Source organism: Ptychodera flava, chromosome 9 (assembly GCF_041260155.1).
Source record: "Ptychodera flava strain L36383 chromosome 9, AS_Pfla_20210202, whole genome shotgun sequence".
NCBI classification, from domain to species: domain Eukaryota; kingdom Metazoa; phylum Hemichordata; class Enteropneusta; family Ptychoderidae; genus Ptychodera; species Ptychodera flava.
In genome coordinates, this window is record NC_091936.1 from 5263205 (window position 1) to 5283719 (window position 20515).

Sequence of the window (20515 nt, forward strand, 5' to 3'; positions counted from 1 at the left end):
GCGGGAAAGTATAGAAGTGTGTTTGACTTTGAGTGGTTAACATGGTTAAAGATAAATCGCGTCAGAAAGAATTAGAAATATGTGTAAACACAGGATATCAGGAAGGAACTGACGAGATGGCAATCTATCTTCATTGTTACAGAATTGAGAAGTAGCTATCTCTGCATACCATTTTTCAACAGTAGGCCTATAGGGCCTATATTTACTCGTGCTTTAAACTAGACAGCTGTAAAGTAATGTATGTATGTGGGGAGATCCCTTCTTGATACGGAAACTGTTGAAATCGGTATGGTATTTCATTTAGGTTGAGCTTTCTAGGATCCTTTCTGCTCTGATCAGTACATAAAAGAAAGGGCACTAACGTAAATAATACATAGGCCTTCGCACCGGCCATTCTTGGACATATGGGAAGCGCCGTGATGGTCTATAACGCAATTTAGTGGGTCTAGGCCTACTGATACATTATGTTGAGTATCTTTCACGCATATTCATTGCTGCCGTTCCGTAGCCCACAACTTTAAGCGGCGACTTTCGATTTTTGAATTTTTCCTGCTAGCGCAAAATCGCCAGGGAAAGTTGCGGGATGCGGAACTGCAGTACGCTTACACACACACGTTGAGTCACGTCGGTGTTTTTTTTTTCAATATTGCAGAGCAGAGATCGAGAGGAAGCTCAATCGAGATGAAATACCAAATTGTAGGGCCTATTCATATTTAATAAATTATGATATCAACAAAGTATGGTGAATAAGTTTCCTAAACTAAATGTACAAGGACTACAGAGCATAAGCTTAATTGGAAATAGCTTTGTTTTATAGGTGACGACGCAATCTGTTTCCAAAAGTTATCATGTTGCCGCAATCTATGATGCCGGCATGGAGGTAGAAAGAACGTAGACGGCTTCTACCATCTCATTGCTCTTTTTCAAGTTGTTGACACAGCTGGCGGTAACTAAACTGTGATTGGAACTGGTAAATGGTATCCGCAGCGTAGCAGTATGTACTCGAAATGTACTCGCCATATGCCGGACATGCGCATAAGCCTGATCTTTCAGGGACCGGGGGTTACCCTATATACGCAAGCACATTGGGGATTCCCCCCACAAACATTGCGTGGGTCTTCTTGTTTGGGTGGACAAACGGGTTCTTGGTAGGACAAACGAAAACACCAAATGCAATGAGTTCGACGAGGTTGATAGGACTTAGAAATTTCGACAGTTCAGCGGTTGCCTACGAGCTCCAGGATGACGGCAAATCGGTTAGAAGAGTGGACGCGGAAGATTTGAAAAGGACTCACGGACTAGGTACAGTATATTGTGTATCATTGTTCGCGACGCACGATATTATGCATTGGTTACTCTTGACTGAACTTTGTCAGCTTTTCATCAATACTGTGAGTTCCCGGCTGCGCTGTGTTGCCTTGGTCACCCACCCGAAATCTGTGATCACATGTGGTCGAGGTCACGCAAAAAATAGACTGAAACTCCCACGTATCTTGCAAAGTCCCGCCACCAGGAGCACAGGCACTTGTGTGCTTGGCGATCACTCCCTGTGCACCCAGTAAATCGAATGGGTCAGTGAGTGCAAAGAGTGTGAGAGCCGAAGTGCAAAACGACCTCCTGTGACCAAGAAGCGATCCTGCATTTATGCAAACTCCGTACGGAATGTATACTTCGTATTATTTTTTTGCGGAAATTCTGGACGCTTTCAAACTTCCTTTCAATGCACTAGTCGAAAGGCATGCATGAAATTGGTGTCTATAATTTAGTCCAAACAGGATGTGTGGCTGAATGCTGGCGATTGGACAAAATTGGATTGTTAAACCTAGCAAAGCATATGCCAGTGTTGCTGCGGATCCGTAGCCCTACCACTCCCTTTGCTGGTTGTGTTGGGGCCCCACTCCCCCAACACAACCAGCAAAGGGAGTGGTAGGGCTACGGATCCGCAGCAAATGCCAGTGGTCCAGTGCAGCTGAATGATTAGAATTGTAATACATCATTTCCCATTTCTTTACATGTGAAGTTAAATGCCTTCTGCATTGTCATATCAGCAATTTTTTAAATGTTGAAAGCAGTGAAAACCTTGGTGTTTCAGCACATATGCAGATTTCTGGCACAAGTTGTGAAGTCTTTTTGAAACCTTATCAGTAATCAATCCCAAATCCATTGTTCTCTGGTAAAGAGCTGCATGGGGATTTCCCTGTCCTATGGCCTGATGTGATATCACCTTAAAACCTGCCTCTATGGGTACCGCATGTTCTCTTCTATTTTGATACTTGTAATATGTAACATGTACTTTGTTACATGTAACAGTATAGCTAATAACAATATGGTAGTTATTTAGAACAAAAATAATTGTAAGTAAGCTGTTTGGTACAATATCATGTTTAATACAGAGAAAAATAATGAGAGTCAATAACATTGAAAGTAAAACCACATTCAAATAAATACTTGTTAATGATTAACTCTATACATAATAACATATGGACTTGTTAATGGTTATTACTGGTATCTTGCAACAGCCAATCACACTGCCCCTACTTTGACAGTGTAATACATATTATTAGACACTGCAGATTTAATTGCAAATATAATTCTTAGGTCTTGTGCAGGAATAAATGGACAGAACTATAAACACATGCAAGAGAAATTAAAACAAGATCCGCAAATAAAGTGTGTGAGATGAAGTGATTCATGCCTACTACAGTTTGATCGATCATTGTAGCTGTGGTCTTTTGGGAAGAGTAAAATTGTGGAAAGTCTAACAATCATGCACATGAGGATAACTTTTCTATAATCTCCTGTGCAAATTGGTATTATATCCTGCCTTTTGTTCAGATTATAGTCAACAATGTCATTTCCTTTGAAATTTTTCTAGAAGGTGACAGAAAAATTAGTATTTCCAAATGCTTATCAGTATCATTTGGAAATACTGATAAGTGATATAATCATGTATTAAAACATGCCTGCGTGAATTTTTGCACAAATTGATAGTCGGTTGTACTCTTTGTAAACTGCAAACTGAAGTTTAAGGTAGAAAAATCCTCAGGGACAGATATTTGGACTCCCAAAATTTTACAATTCTTTTCTGATATACCACATTTGGGGGTTCATTTTAAAGCTCTTGGTGTAAGAAGACTTTTCATCAGCTTTGTTTTTCAAAATTCAGAAATTTGATTTTTCTCCCTAGAGTTAACACAGGGGTGGTGGCCATTTTAAATTTTAAATATCCATATAAATCTTTGGTTATTTGTTTCTCTAGTACCAAACTTTGCACGGTGACCCCCGAATTCTCTTCTTGATTTTGCAGGAGAATGATTGAAAGACTCCTTGAGGAAAGTTTGAGCAAAAGTTTAAGTCTTTCACTTTCGAGGCGCATACTACCTTAAATATAGACTGTCATTTGACAAATTACATATGTAAAATTAAGTTTATATTTTGGTGTTGAGGACTGAATTTTGCGACTCTCAAAAATCCCCTCAACTCTATCATTTTCAATGATACTGGTAAACTGTTCTGGAGTTTAAGATATTTACTTCTTGATTTTTCTTTCCTTTTATTAAAATAGACCTGAAAGATTTACAAGGGCCAGCAGAATCACCACCAAAGCAGAGTCAAGATGGAATGAAATACCTTGGAAACAAATACATGAAGGAAGGGAACTACCAGAAGGCAATGGAAATGTACACAGTAGCGTTGCGTTTGCAGCCATCATGTAACAACACTGAAAGAGAGCATGCAATTCTCTACAGTAATCGGTCTCAAGCATATTTGAAGCTTCAACAGTACCCAAATGCCGTAGATGATGCCTTACGGTCCATCAGGAAGGACAGAACCTGGTGGAAGGTAGGACATTTCATGATTTTCATATAGTGCACTAGCCAAGATATACAAAAAAACCCCTGGTAGATGGGAGGACATGAATTTTCATGATTTTCATACAGTGAACAATTCACGTTGGTATATGACAAACCTTGTAGAAGGGAAGATGTTTCGTGATTTTCATACAGTGCACAATTCAATGGTGTATGAAAAACCTGGTAAGACAGAGCACAGTTAATGATTTTTCATAAAGTGCACAATTCCAGGCATGTTACAAACCTGGTAGAAGGGGAGACAAGTTTTATGATTTTCATATAGTGCTCGATTCAAGGAATGTGGATATGCAATAATGTAGTCAGTCATTAGTATAAAATTTGCATATCAGAACAATACTTATCAACACACTTTGTATGAATAAATACTATTGTATTGCACTAAATGTGTTAGATGGGCAGCTCTTTGAGGTTCTGAAATCATTCGAAATTGTAATGTACGTAATTCAAAATGCCGACATCTAGCCGGTATCGCTCAGAAAGACCTGCTGTTACCCGATAAAGTAGAGTGTCTATGCCCCATGAACAATAATGTAGACTGAAACCTTGTCAGTAAATTCACTTTGCATAAACAGTGATGTAAGTTGTAGATTCAGTTTCGGTACATTTCAAAAAAACTCTGATCCTAGCACATTTTGATTGTTGCCAACTTCTCGTACACCAGTATTTTTTGTGCAGTGATGACAGATTGTGAAACAAAACTACTTCATGTTTTTGTACGTGTCCTGAGGAATATGGAAGAGTAAGTCTGAAATGCAAATGTAGCTGTATGGTAGGTGATATGTTTGTGGTGACTGATAATAATACTTTCACAGTATATTTTCCCTTTCTTTCCGTCGTTCCCTCAAGACTTTTCTCTTTAAACAGTAGTTTAACCTTTTTTCGTTTACCTAGTCTCCAGTCCCAGTGGTTCATTCATTTCCTCTGTTATATTCTATTTTTGTTACTATTGCGCCTAGAGCTCTGTTCAGAGATTAGGCGCATTACAAATGTACTTTATTATTATTATTATTGTTATTATATTATTTAACATGAATATCTGTAAATAAATCAATCATACAAACTCCTTTTTTGACAATTTAAAGAATTGCATTTTGATGCTGATGCATGCATTTATCTTTCAGGGTTACTTTAGAGCTGGACTTGCTTTCCAGAGAGAAGGAAAATATTATGATGCATTGGAAGTACTTGTTGATGGTTTGGAATTTGTAAAAGTCAGTGGCTTTGATGCAAGAATTACCACAGTCGACTACTTGATGGAAATTGCAAGGGTCATGACAAAGGCTCCATGTAAATGTTCTGTTAATGTTTAGTACTCATGATAGATCAGAGATTTAAAATACACACCCTTGGTCATATAGGATCTTGGTGCAAATGTGTGATACGTGTAAAACCAAAGTGACATAATGTTAATCAAGTCTCAGAATGATACTGATTCCCAATTTATGAAATTGGCAAAAATTACTTTATCTAATTAAGGCTACAGTAGTCTGAGTACTAATCCAGCTACATGTAAATGTCAATGCAATTTGTATCTGTGTAGTGCGTTTGTGTTTTTCATATGTCATATATATTGTTGATCTCATTTCAAAGCAAGGTGCTTTCATGTATCAGTCCCTATGATAACTACATTACGGATAACATGATCATCCCCCTTCATCAAAGTGATTTCCCTTTGAGATTTTAGACCATATTTCCTTAGCCTAGATTCTATTTGTCCGCTTGCCTCCGTACCTCCGACGCACTCCCGTCTAGTCTCGTGAGCAGTATTTCGAGCAAGAGTCGTAAAAACTGCTCGTTTGAATGTCAATGGTCGCCAACTGAGACCGTGACGTCACCAGCGTCCCTTTCAAAGTCAATCACTGAAAATGACCCTCTCATGATTGGCCTATGACTTGGTTGGGCAGAGCTAATTAATATGACGTCAAATATGTTAATTATGTTGACACTGCAGCTCTGCCCAAACAAGTCATAGGCCAATCATGAGAGGGTCATTTTCAGTGATTGACTTTGAGAGGGACGCTGGTGACGTCACGGTCTCAGTTGGCGACCATTGACATTCAAATGAGCAGTTTGTACGACTCTTGCTCGAAATACTGCTCACGAGACTAGACGGGAGTGCGTCGGAGGTACGGAGGCAAGCGGACAAATAGAATCTAGGCTAATATTTCCTCCGCACGTAATATGACACACAGGTATTGTGTAAGAAATGAATGATCAGTCTGAAATGTTTGTATATTTGCAGCATACTCACCAGCCTATGACAGATGCAGTGCAAGCAACGATATCTGGTCTGTAGTGACACTAAAACTGGCCAAAAGAAATGAATGGGATGTACGTATTCTTATACTTGCATCACAATTAGTGGCTAGAAATATCTTTGATAAAATTGTGCAAACTAATAAGAAAAATCCCGCAACTTCATCTGATTGTCAGTACACTGCAAATATTTTTGGTCCTGAAAAAAGTGGCTCATGCAGAATTTGAGCCCACATTGCTTGAAGTCAGTTGGGATGCTATATCAACTTAGCCAACAAATCAGTTCAAGTCAGCTGAATTGGGGGTGGGAGTTCAAATCCTACATGGATAATTTTTCAGGTCCCAAAATAATTGCAGTGTAGAAAAAATCAGATGTGTGATTTTGCTCACTTATTTATATTGTATATTTCCATGCTACACAACACTTGGAAACCTGTCATATTAGAAATTGAATGATTTTAGTTTGATAAAATTGTCCCATGCACTGCAAGAATTAGCATCTTCTGACCTACAATTCAATGTCCATAAAATTCATTGAATACAAAGTGTCACTATTTTCATTTTACTGGACACAAATTTTTTTCTTGCAGCAACTTGGCATATATGAGGAGTTTGATTACAACAAATGAATGAAATTGAATGCATATGACAATGTCAGCTGGTATACTGCTATATTGATCTTGCTGTACGTGTAAATGTTGAAATACAGGTGCAAGTCACTATTACCAACACACCTTTAGCAATATGAGATATATTAATTATTATGAAGCATTTATTGAGCCATATGTTCTGTTGTTTCAGGCAATCTACAAACTCTTCCTTGGTGGAGGCAATGGCAAGCCACCTGGTAGTGGAGGTGTGGCAAATGGATGTAATACTTCAATTGTGTCAATAGAGGATCTGTGCAGGTAAGTCAATGCTGTTTCTTCCTGAATGCTGACCACTTTGTACTTTGAGTGCCAATTATAGCAACTGAAATTTTCATTACAAGCTTTGTAAAATTTGCAGAAGATAATGTTAATCAGGGATATTTGCAGAATCAATAAATGGGAATGAGAAATTTTGTTACTTTTTGCAAGAAATTAAGTAAAATTGAGACTTAGTCCCAGACTTGACATTTTGGAGAACCTTCTGGCAAATTTAGAAGTTGAATTGTTTATTCTGGAATAATTGTTGTTTTAGGACCAGAGGTGCCACTAAGTGGGGTATAAAGCTTGCGTTTGAATTGATCAAACACGGATCTGATCCTGATGGTTTGATGGCCATCAACAATGAGCCGCCATGTCATTGTGCATTGAGATACTGTTTGCTGTCAGGTTTGTATCATCTCTGATAATTCATATGCTGTGTTTAGGTATAATACACCTCGAAGACAGATATTAGGATCTCAAATTTCTACAATCTTTTCTAATCTATCACATCACTTGTAGGGGCTCATTTTAAATCTCTTAGAAAAAAACTTTCACAGTCTTAGTTTTTAGCTCATATTTGGTATGTATATACTAAAAAGAGCTTATATGGTGAGTCAGTGGCGTCTGTATGTATGTCTGTCTGTATGTATGTATGTATGTGCGGATGTATGTTTCGAAAATCTTACATTTAATTTTATGTAGAGTTGACACAGGGATGATGGCCATTCTGAATTTCAAATATAGGAAAATATTGGGCAATTTGTTTCCCTAGTTCCAAACTTTGCATGACAACCCCTGGTTTTTAGTAAAGTTTGTGCAAAGTCTTTCACTTTCGGGCCGCATACTACCTGAAGGCACCATAAGCTGGTACTTTTAAGGGAGTACGCACATCAACATTGAAAGACTTTAACCTTTTGCTCAAAGTTTCCTCAACGAAACTCATAAAAATGGAGTCACTATACAAATTTTTGTAATATGGAAACAAATCACCTTTAAATTTATGGATATTTGAAATTCAAAGTGGCCACCGTCCCTGTTGTTCACTTTATTGGAAAATATTTAATCTTCAATATTCACAAAAGTGAGAGAGTGAAAACTTTGTTTTCTCCAGGAGCTTCAAAATGAGCCCACACATGATCAGAAAAATGTTTTTAAAAAGTCTGAGTAACTGTCCCTGAAGCGCTTCTTACCTTAACATATTTTCAAGTATGTTTATTCTGTTTGGAAACAAACTGTCTTGTTGGTTTTGATCCCATGACCACAAACATGTCAAAATACCAAGTGTCAGCTTGTCAGCAAAGCCTATATGTAGTTTTGTTCTCACTGTGAGTTTTTTGGGTGTTGCAGGGTCTGTGTTGAAGCTTTGCAAATACAGGGGATTAGCCCGAGAATACTGTGAGCGTCCACACGCATAAGTTTTGGCCTTTGTTTTGAAACTGACGCCGACCTAAACACCCTCTACGGTCATATTGGACATAACATCAACAAATTAAGATCGCGGACGTCGAGAACACATGTCTCCAGTTTCTACTCCTAAATATGCGTTCTACACGACTTCGCTGTCGTCTTCATGACCATTTTGACGCTCCTTGAAGTGTTGAACGTAAATCCACAAATCGAAAATGCATCGGCTTTTCGCCGACATCACGTTTCACGAATTACATGTAGAACTGAAAATCATACGTGAACACACAACAAAAATATCACTGTGGTGTAGATTCAGTATTCCTAATTTTTATTGGAACAGAACACGAACTCCACGAATTCATAACAATAATTAACAAAATGCATCCTATTTTCAAATTTTCATATGAAAGTTATTAACACGAAATAACACACCGGTATGTTGACCTAGTTATGTACAAAGGTCAACAATTCAACAACGAAACCATACCAGACACTATAGAACGCACACAACAGATACATTCCAGTTCTTACACAGGGAATCATGTCATCCAAAATCAACCTTCAAGGGCCTTATCAAAGGCGAAACCAACAACGAAGAGGACTTGAACAACAACGTCAAAACATTTAATGAAAAATTACTACAACAACGATATTCACAACAAGAAATATCGAACATCAATGTGGAAACAGATTACGCAGCATGAAGAACACATTTAAATCACAAACAAACACACAACAATTAACAACACTAATAAAGTGATATTTTCAACCACATGTAACCCACATATCAAAACAAAAGACATCAAGCAAGCACTCCTGAAGAACTTGGAAGAAATAGAAAAAGACCAAACTCTAAAGTTTTTATTCACAATGAAACCGATCATCGCATACAAAAGAAATCCAAACAATGGCGACACACTCATAAATGCAAGTACACAATCTTACAGAAAAGTCCGAACAAAATGAAACACAACAAACTGACCCAAATATAAGTATTCTAGCCTCCTTACTGGACGAACAAAACACTGACAAGTTTTAAGCCACAAACAGTGAAACAGAAATCCAAGGAGAGCAAGTATCAAAAAGCGACTGAGGAAGAGACCACACACTTCGAAACGTAGCGTCAAAGGATCACACTGTCATTCGACAGCCAGATTACGGCTACATTTCGCCATTGATTATATCTACACAAATAGCCAAACACACAAAATCAAACATGAACACAGAGAACGGAAAAATAGTATAGGCGTGTGGAGCTGCTTTCCCTTTATTACATGATTGAACTCACAGCAGCAACTGAAAAAGGTTGTAGGTCACATCCAAAATGTGCCCAAAAGTCGCCATGTGGGGGCGTTTTTCGCCGTTGTTAATTTCCGATGCGTTCACACGGATTCAAGCGCCAAAGTTGAGTCCGAGCTCGGACTCAGGTCCACCCCTCAACTCCGTCCTAATTTAACAGTGGCCCAGGGGCGTTGGGAACTGTTCTCATTTACTTTTCTGAGTCGGACTTGGATTAGGGGCGGTGCTGGGCCACCGAAAACGTTGCAGTGAGAACGCCACTTGTGTGTGGTTTCCTGTATTATTGTTGAACACCCACATTCCATTCCAAACTAGGATTTATTGTCAATAATAACATAGCAGAAACACAAACATTAGCATTGCATACTGAACAAACTGCTTTTCTTGGCAAGGCTTATACTTGCTACTTCAAACAGATTGGTGAAAAAAATAATTAGAGCTGAATTCATGTTATAAAACAAAAATTATGGAATGTCATGAAAAGCGACAGAAATTGTTCCTTTAAGGCAGCACAGGCTCAGTAATAGGAAGATTGAAACTTTACCTTAATCTTTCCTCATGGAAACTTTAATTTAAACTTTAATTTCCAACTGTTCTCTTTCAAAATCAAGAATAAGAATCGATAGTCACCTTGCAAATTTTGATCATGGAGAAACAAATCATACCTAAAATTTTTTAAATTTGAAATCCAAAAATGTCTGCTATTTTTAGGATATCTCTGTATTGCAAAATGAAATTTTCAACTTTCCAAGATATGACAAGATATGAAAAATATATATTCTACAAGTTCGAATGAGTCAACAGTTGCAGCATAAAGCAAAGTATTGTAAAAATTTGAGTCAGAATACCATGTCTGAGTTGCAATCTACAACCATTGAAATGTGCTTGGAACTATTTTTTGTTTGCCTTTGTATGTGCTTTCTTTTTGACATACCGGTAGAAATATGCCATGTGTTTCAGTACAAGCTTTTCTACCATAATTAATATAATACTTAGATAGGTCTAATGCATTGGATGCAGGGATAGAGACAACCGATGGCTGCTATGACTGGCAAGTTTACTATGCCATTCGTATATCAGATGTGTGAATGTGAATAAATTATGTGAGACAAATAATATAAATAAGCATGGACCAGTAACGTTTCAAAACTACACACATATCCATTGCATTTTAAGTGGTCAAGCTGAACTATGTGACTGACCACAAATACACAGTAATAGTTTGTTTACATGGCTGTTAATATGAATAATATTGTAAACATTGTAACTTTACAGCCAAAATGTAAATTGTGATTTGTACAAAGATCATAATCTCCAGATTTGCCAAATTTTTACTGTGTGCGTGACAGTGCATCACATATTGCACTACACACTGTTCAGTAAATACAGCATTATGTAATACAAGTTCTTGGGCCTCATTGTCTTTCTGGTGGGAAATTTTCATGAATTTTGGTTGTTTTCTTGGGTTTCTTGATAATACAATGTATAATGGAAATAACAGACTCAACTCTGACCATTAACATTTATTGATGGGCGCAGGCAAAAGCAAAATTAACGGGCTCGCCAAGCCTCGCTCATTAGTTTTTGGCTTTCCATTCGCCCGCACCCATAAATAAACGTTAGTGGTCAGGGCATCGCTCATCATTTCTATAATATAGTGACACTTTGCCCCTGAATAGGCGATTACAAATTGATTTTGTCACCCCTGATCAGGCAGTTCAACAATTTGATGGAATTGTTGTATATTTGAATTATAATAAGACTTTATTCTACTTATATATATCGCTGTGAATTTGAGAGTTAGAATGTAATAGATAGAAAATGATACAGTGTATTTACTTATCTTTGGCTATGTGGGATATTGTTAACCTATATATGTATACCTACATATAATAGACAAAATGTGCAAGACATTGAAATTACTGGTATTATTCCATTCTGTTTTAGGAAACTTTGAATTTTTGGAGTACCTATTGAAAGACAGCAAAATTGGAAATCGTGATAAAAATCAACTTAATAGCAGTGGTGAATCTTTATATCATATCGCTGTCTTCAATCTCAGTGATAGAAAAACTAGTGCAAAGATCTTCCACACTGCATTAGACATATTGGCTTACCATAGGGCAAACCCCCTTTGCAAGGTAAGTACATGACTAACCAGTGATAAACTACAGTAGTCATAATGATAAAAGTACAGCTTGGCTGCTGATGATAAACTATTGTATTTTCATCTTGTATTTTATTGTAAAGCGGTTTGATATTTTATTGATTGAAATCGCTGTAGAAAAATAAATTATTATTATTATTATTAGTCTTAATAATACGTGACGAACTAGTGATAAACTACATTATCATATACCCATGCCCATATTGCTACATCCTAGTGACGTTGACCATAAAATATCAGCCGTGATATTTCAGGGTAAACGTCGAGATATGCACAATGAACGTCATCAGTTTTAGAGTTTTCCCGAACTACGTTATTAGCAGTTTGTTGGTAAACAACGTAAACAACGAAATGGCTGCCGCTCCCTGCATGCAAAGCGATTTCACCGAAGTGAAAACTAGAAGGGTTTCGAGGAACACGGGTAACTCTGGTTGCCAAATACGGAAATAACATGTTGAGTCTTGAAATGTTATCCCATGGTATATTTTGGTCAAGTTCTAGCAAACATTCTGCCGTTCTCACGACACCGGCACTGTGCACGGTCTCCACCGAACAGGTAGTGAGCGCGTGGCGTGACAGCGATGTCACGCGCGAGACGACTGTTGACATGGCAACTCTCAGGGTAAACTAACAAAATGGTGCCCCTCTCCGCGTCAGCTCTGTGCCGTACGACAATCGAAATCAGGATAGATTTAAAGCTGAGCACAGTTTTTGATCGGTTACATTTGTAATAGCATATTGCACCCTAAAAAGTTCCTTCTGTATAATGATTTTTGTATCCCGGTGTCTTTCTTCTTGGGTTTCATTGAGATATGGAAGACTTGCAGCGATGTCGCACGTGATGTTGACAGCTTCATTGTATACTTTATGAATGAAGCCTGTTCACATTCTGATATTTATGCGCAAGGCGTAATAAAGTAAAGCCTCAAAATTTAAGGTTTTTCGTTCTATTAGTAAAATTATGGGCATGGGTATATGATAAATCGGTTATTACCCAATATCGCCTGTTCCTTGTGTCGTATCAGCATTCATGTCATTGTTGCTGCATCAGACACTCGACTTCGTCTCGTGTTTGACGCAGCACAAATGACACTCATGCTGATACGACACAGAAACAGTATTGGACTCTCTGCTCCAAAACTGTCAATTACATTATTGATTGTGAAACATATAAATTGCGAGAGAGAGAGAGAGAGAGAGAGAGAGAGAGAGAGAATAATCTGGTGAGGCTTGTGCTGATGACCAAGGCCAACAGTCTGTAATTAGTTTGTGCAAGTTTGATTAATCATTCTGTGTTTACATTTATGGAGTGTGGGGAGGGGGGAGGGAGAGAGAATGATCAAGTGAAATTGAAATCGCTCTCTAACTTCATTGTTTTCTTCAAGGACTACACTGGTAAGTTTGCTGTGGATTATTTGAAGTCACCTGCTCTCAAAAAGAAATTGTCCAAGATCATGAAAGACTACAAGACACCAAAGCCATCATCGTCTGTTTTGAGAGGTATGGAAGTACACAAACCAGGTAATGTGTCTCTTAAGACTGGTGAATGCTAGCCAGATAGAACAGTAGAACAAATGCTGTGTATTGCTTGTATCATACCGTACATGTGTCTATCATTTACGATTGAGATCAGAAAAAGGCAGGAAATTTCTCCACTGTCTTTTGTCATGGTTGCAAACAACAGGTTGTTTATATGTTCTGAACTGTTTGCATGCGTACATTATGCTTCAATACTGTAGGTAAAATTTTCTTCTTAAACTGTCAGTAGGTGGCTCTTTGCATGTATCAGCACCAAGAAATCATGCATCCCAAATGACAGTAAGTGGACGAATCACAACAGAGAGATGGATGATGTGTGTCAAATATTGTCAAGGACACTGTTTTGAAAAATACACAGATTGTGTGCAGCTAGATTATCAATTCATTCAGTAAAAAAACAGCTGCCATTAGAATTATATTAATCTTCAAAACTACAGAATCCCCTGCCTGTTGTGTATTTCTGTTTCATTCTAAAAAACGTACACTCATAATGCAAATTTTGTCCTGTCAAAACTTTTAAAGTTACTAAATTGTAATCTACATTTGCACAAATCCTTGCAATGTAAATTATCTTGCCCTTCTACAGAAGAAAAATTCCATGAATTAATGTAATGAATCTTCGATCGTATATGATAATATTACCGCCATTGATGTAGAAGTACTGTACAGATTACGTTTCCAACATGTTCATTTAAAATTATAGTATTCCTTGTCAAAAACCATACAATCCTTGTTTCTGTTGCTTTTCAAACTATGATCATCCTAACATCCGCAATGTGCTGGGCATATGTAAGTGGCATTTCATCTGCTTGTTAATAAAATGCTTAAAAATTATTTTTTACCTTGTTGATCTTTTACTAACTTTTACAGATCCTAAAAGTACATACGAGGAAGGATGTGGCATGATGGAGAAGGGACAATGGTATGATGCTTTGAAAACATTTTGCAGTTTTGTCGAAGAACACCACAATTCAAAAACCACTGATCCTGTAAAAATTGATGAAAGCAAGAATCATATAATCCAGATCCTTACACATATGAAAGGTACATAAAGATATTCGGTCCTTAACCCACCTCCTGCCAATTTTGTTTGTTGTATCATAATCCAAAGTTTGTGACGTAATTAATCATTGAGGTCATGGTGTAACAAAGTGAAGATTGTTTCATTGTTCTACATTAAAAAGGCATTGTACACATACAGGTAAGTGAATTACTTTGTTGATCTATGGACTCATCCATTTGTTATTCATTCATTGTAAGGCAGAGTATTGCTCATTGCTAGGGAACATGAAATTTGCTGTCAGTGATATGTAGTCGATTTTTGTCCTTTTTTCCTGTGTAAAAATTCAAGCATAGAACTGTAGTATCAGTAACGAGGTTTTATAATCAACATTGTTGAAAAAAAAAATCAGTGTTAGACTTTCAAATCACTGATACAATATGCAAAAGAACTGTGAATTGTAAACAAGTAACCTTTCAGAGTTCTTCAAGAAAATAAAAACATATCATCCCAAAATAGTGTGGTTTACTATAGGTTCGTAAAATTGAACATAAAATAGTGTTTACTTTGTCTTGTAAATTCTGCTGAAAACTCAATATATTTTATGCTTCATTCTTCAGAAGTACCTGCCAACGTTGAATGCAAAATAGAGCCATCCATGTGGACAGAGAGCATGAAAGCAGCAGCAGAGAAAGGTCTTTGGAAAGAGATATATCTAATGTTGAATGGTGGAGGTAATGGATCATCTATTGGAGATGGTGGTCTGGCAAAGGACTCTGATATGTCTGGTGTATCAATCCAAGATTGCCTATCATCAGGCCACACAGAGAGATATATCAAGAAATATGATATTGTGAAAGCACTTCTGGAGGTAAAGATATCCTTAATCTTCACGAAAGCTGCTCTACCTTTCCAAATTTGTTGCACATGGACTTATTATTTTAATCAAACGGGTGCCACTGTGTTTTGCTTCCTAATAGATGAACACATAACTTTTTTCAACTTTCTGAAAGTCTAATTGAAATTGTACATGTATATAGCTTTACAATAGATGTATGTGATACCTTTGAATAACAACTGTAACTTCCAGAAGTCAAATCAAATAATACAGCTTCATTGTACTTCAAGGGACGTAATATTCCCTTTATATACAGCGTCTAACAAATTCTGGATCGTCCTATCAAAGTTCAAGTCAACCGGACAGTAATTATTATAGTGTACTCTTCTTATCAAATAATAACAATCAAATCCAGTTGTAAACCATGTTGAGTTCAGAGCCAAATTTCTGGTTTGTAGTGAATGAATGTTGATTCACATCAGTTATTTGTTTGTTTTTCATATCAAGAATGGCGCTAATCCTAATGGGTTCAATGACAACTCAGTGAAGCCACTTCATTATGCCATAAAAGAACTTGAAGATAGTCAACTGGCCCAGCTACTACTAAAGCATGGTGCAGATCCATCATTCCTTAGCCTGGAAGATGGAGACACACCACTGCATGCAGCTCTGACTCTGACATTCCAGAAGAAAGGTGATGTTTTGACTTTATAGCAACGACTAATAACATTACCACTAAACCATTGCAATTTTAAAACTAATATGATATTATTACCCAGAATATTAAACAAAAATTTGGTTCATGATGTGATTCTTACACGTGTTCATTTTCCAAATTAAATAAACTTATTTTATACATTACGTGAAAACATTTTCTAAAAGAATTATATCAAAAGTACAGTGCATCATAAATGTGAATTTAGAAAAAATTAACCATCTTTATTATCGTTTTCATTTGCCCATCACAATAACAACAGGGCTCAAAATTAACGGTAGTCCTGCGTCCACAGACAACCAACTTTTCCCTGGGGCTATCAAATCCATGAAATGGTAGCCCACATGGACTACCAAAGGCCGGGACATAAAATTCAGTCAGTACTTGGCGTGCAATGTCCAATATCTGAACTGACGTACTTGAATGACAGGCACCGGAAGTGATGGTCAATGAAAATGCATTTTCATTGCATTTTGATCATAATGTATCAATCACGGGCAATATGCCTACTCCCTACAGAAAGCCTATTGTCTATTTTTAGCACTGCTACAGTATGTCTGGTCTCGACATGCTGAGAAGGTCGTGGTCGTTGTCATGACTACTTTAAAATTTTCATACAACTCTGAGAATGAAACAAGTTGTCAATAGATCACCAAACTTTAGAGTATCACTGTTGTCCATTAGGAAAAAAAAAAGATCCTTTCTGGTCACAGCGTGCGTCATTTCAGATGCATGGGCTACCAGCCGTTGTCACTGGGCTACCAACTTCAGAAAATGGTAGTCCAAGTGGACTACCAGGGGAACAGTTAATTTCGAGCCCTGAACAAGTATTAATAAAGTACAAGGAGTGTGATATCATTGTAACACAAGGCTACCAATTCCCCTACCTAACTAAGTTTGCTGTGGCATGTGGGACAGAATTACCATTTGCTTTTGTCAGAACTTTAAATGTTTGAATGATACAGGGACTGTTAATGGTTATTGGTGTTGTCTTCCTTGTGTTGTTTCAAACATAACATGCACTTTGTATCAATTGTTTCGATGTTTTGACATTTTGAATTTTGTTGAATGCTTTAGTCTTTGCACACTTTATTTTAAAGTGTAGTCATCTGTAAAATTGTATGCCTCAGTCGGCAAGACCCAAATATTTGTGATTTTTTTCAATTGATGTGTATTTGCAATACAGTTTCTAAAAAAGTTGCTATTAGACTAAATTTTGTTATATCATTACTAACGTTTGTACAGATATAAGACTATTATGGCTATCATGCTAATACAAAGAAAACATTTCTCCAATATTTCAGACAATGCATTTGAAATCTTGAAGATCTTGCTTGAGACACACAAACAGGATCCAAGTAGCCATCCAAACTTGGATCCCTGCATCCAGGACAAAGGAGGCAACACATTGTTCCACCTTGTCATCCAGGGAAAATGTAACCACATGAATCTGACTGCAGTCAAGCTGCTCAGGGAATACAGAGTGGATCCACAGATCAAGAACAAGCAGGGCAAAATACCACTGAACAGTCTGAAAAAAGATGACAGGAGACTGCCATACCTACAAATGGCCGCTCAGTATCATCAAAATACCAGGTCCAAAGGCAGCCAAAGCAGGCAGTCAAAGGAAGCTCAGACCAGATGCATGGATGATGAAGCAGTGAGGGATGACAGTGAGAAATCCGCTGACAGTAGGGCTTCCAAAGAAGAGATAAAGAGATTGGTTGCAGTCAAGATAGAGGAGATTCCAGAATTTGTTGTCAAACGGGCCAGGTTTGATACCGGTGTTGAAAAGAAAACCAGGAAAACAGAACCAACAACAACTGTAGAGAAGGCTGGCTCAGGGAAAACAGCCAAAAGTGCAGAAAACTCTGTAAATAAAGGTATCTACAATTTGTTGTATTCTTTTGTACAGAACATTATTTTCTGCAACTTCAAGTAATTGTTTCATTATTGCCACAAGTCTGTAGATTCTTATACCTAAGAAAATCACTAAGTAACACTTTATGTATCTCAGGCATATAGAAAATAGCCGGTAGCCAGCAAAAAAAAACTGGCTGGCTGTCAGCTAAAATTTGGTGGCTTTAAAAATTTAGATTTTAGTAAAAAATAAGGAAATTTTCACAAACTTTATGTACACACGCACTACTTGTAACTGCCTGTACTTTTACTTTTGCCACCTGTAACCAAAATTTTCTACATCTCTGTACATGTATCTGTTATGTTATGACCATTTTCAGATCTAATTTGTGTCAAAGTATACTAAGCTGTTTCCATCTATAAATGTTGAAAGTGTACCACAAGAAATTCATTTCCTCATTGTGTACATTGACAGAACCAGCAGAGATAGATGAAAAAGATCTCGTTACCATGGATATTGATGACAATGAAGGAACGGAGGAAATGGATGAACTTGATCCTTCTCTGTTTGATGACCTTGTCTGGGAAGTTGAATGTACATCAGCAGTGTGGAAGATACTCCGTGATAAAAGGCTGGAGCAAGGAATGAAAGTCCGGATAATCAATAAGATCCGACTCCTAGCTTCAGGAATCTGGAGACCGGACCTGGCAAAGAGATTGGAAGGTACTGCAAAACAACGTGATATCCTACTGTTTGAATCCAAGCTGACCAAGGCTGCAAGAATTCTATGGGAGTTAGCCATAGCGTTTTCTCCACGATGCAGTGAAGATCCTGAGAGACGTTTGCAGATTGCAGGTGTGTACTACTGGTATGGTTGTCCAGTCATTTAAATTTCTCCATATACACATTGGTTTTGTTAGCTACATGTACTATAGACCACATTTATCAAATGCCTATAGAAACTACTAGTATTGGTATTTGTGCCGCATCTGTCATTAGTCATGTATATATGTATGTATGTACGTATGGATGGATGTATGTATGCATGTATGTGTGGACGGATGGACAGGCGGACGGGCGGGTATGTACATATGTACCGGTATGTACAGTGTATTTATAGTATGTATATATGTATGTATGTACATGTATGTCTGTCCACTCAAATATTTTGAGAACTAAAGTCAGTGTTCCAGCCAGGATGCGCCCTTGTGACAATGTCCCCAAAACGGAACCCATTGGCCTTCATTCACGCATACTGCAGGTCACTTCAGCCCACTCATGAGTCAACTGTGTTTGGTGTAGTCTGAAAGTAATATCTTTTACTGATGATTACCTTTGTTTTGCATGAATATTTTGAGGCTTATATTTACTTACTTTCGGAGCTATGATTAAAAGTAATTAGAATGCTGCAGTTGATTTGATTATATCATAACTTGCTTGTAGTCTGACTGAGCTCTGATTGGCAGCAGATATGGTATACTTGCCTGAAATTAAAGCATAGCGACGTGGTCTCGATAACTTTATTGTTTTGAGTGTGAAACTAATTTGTTACAAAATAATATAAAATTTGACTGACAACTGCCGCAATGTTGTCCCCAAAATGTCCAAATTGTCTCCCAAAATGAACGATAGTGGGACACTGTGTTCCCTGGCTTCAACACTGTAAAGTACCTACAAACTTGATATTTTATCTTGTAAATGCATCACAGTTGAATTTTATTGGCTTCATGCCGTTAAAAGCAAGTCAAACCTTTCTTACTTTATACTACTATGGTATGTTTTCAACTTCACAAGCTCCTGCAAGTATTTTCAAACATCTTCACAGTATATCTTCCACATTCAGTCATTCATTACTGTACTACCGGTATGTACCGGTATTTATCAAGATAGAAAATAGACTTTTTCATCACCATGTTGATGCATCCATGTAGTTGAAACTTTGACATTAAATTTTCTTTCCTGATATTATCTTTTTTTATTTCAGACTTTCAAGATTCAGAGGACAGCACAGGAACTGTTGGTGGAAGGATTTACTCTGAAGTGATTCGTGTATGGGACATTGTCTTTGATCATGACAATGTATCAAGGAGTATCGACAACATCGTGAAGTCCCATCAACGGGGGCAAGAGTGTATCATCAGGAAGAACCTTAAGGGAATCAACAGAAAGGAGTTCAGTAAAGGTGTGAATTGTGTGTAGATTGATAGTAACCTTGAATGCTGTAAAACTGAGTTTTTACAGACATCAGCTAACACCAATTGCCCATGGCGGTTACATTACTATTAGTGTACCACTGTCCATACAGCACAGTGGAGAACACTTCAGTCTTTCTAATGTGTGTTTATAAAGCAATAAACTACACTCAGTGCCAATGAAAGGTAATAATACCACAAGAAAATGACCAATCACAACACATGTGCAAAAGCAGTAGCAAATGCATATATTGAGTGAACTTATCTAAAACAGAGTGATATCCCATTGCTGAGGTGGTTTATTGCTATTATATCATTATAGTATACTACAATTCTGCCGTCATTATAATATACTAAAATTCTGCCGTGAAATGTAAAAAGGAGATTTTCTCAAATTTAGAGCTTGCTTGTAACAACTAAGCAATAACATAAATATAGTACTGTTGTTTTCATGT

At 37.3% G+C, this 20515-nt stretch overlaps 1 protein-coding gene across 2 annotated transcripts in view; it reads left to right on the forward strand.

Moving 5' to 3' along the window:
• The first annotated feature begins 1067 nt into the window (after window positions 1–1067).
• LOC139139840 (TPR and ankyrin repeat-containing protein 1-like) overlaps window positions 1068–20515 on the forward strand; it is a 42825-nt gene continuing 23377 nt past the window's right edge. The window contains exons 1-14 of one of the 2 annotated variants that reach the window (XM_070708781.1): window positions 1068–1302; window positions 3566–3843; window positions 4997–5162; window positions 6118–6206; window positions 6933–7039; window positions 7314–7447; window positions 11696–11889; window positions 13301–13436; window positions 14325–14498; window positions 15075–15325; window positions 15800–15986; window positions 17312–17890; window positions 18343–18723; window positions 19853–20050. In XM_070708781.1, the coding sequence (XP_070564882.1) occupies window positions 1176–1302; window positions 3566–3843; window positions 4997–5162; window positions 6118–6206; window positions 6933–7039; window positions 7314–7447; window positions 11696–11889; window positions 13301–13436; window positions 14325–14498; window positions 15075–15325; window positions 15800–15986; window positions 17312–17890; window positions 18343–18723; window positions 19853–20050 (3001 nt within the window). In that variant the 5' untranslated portion in view covers window positions 1068–1175. The remainder of the gene's footprint in view (window positions 1303–3565; window positions 3844–4996; window positions 5163–6117; window positions 6207–6932; window positions 7040–7313; window positions 7448–11695; window positions 11890–13300; window positions 13437–14324; window positions 14499–15074; window positions 15326–15799; window positions 15987–17311; window positions 17891–18342; window positions 18724–19852; window positions 20051–20515) is intronic. The other variant, XM_070708780.1, reaches the window with a different exon arrangement.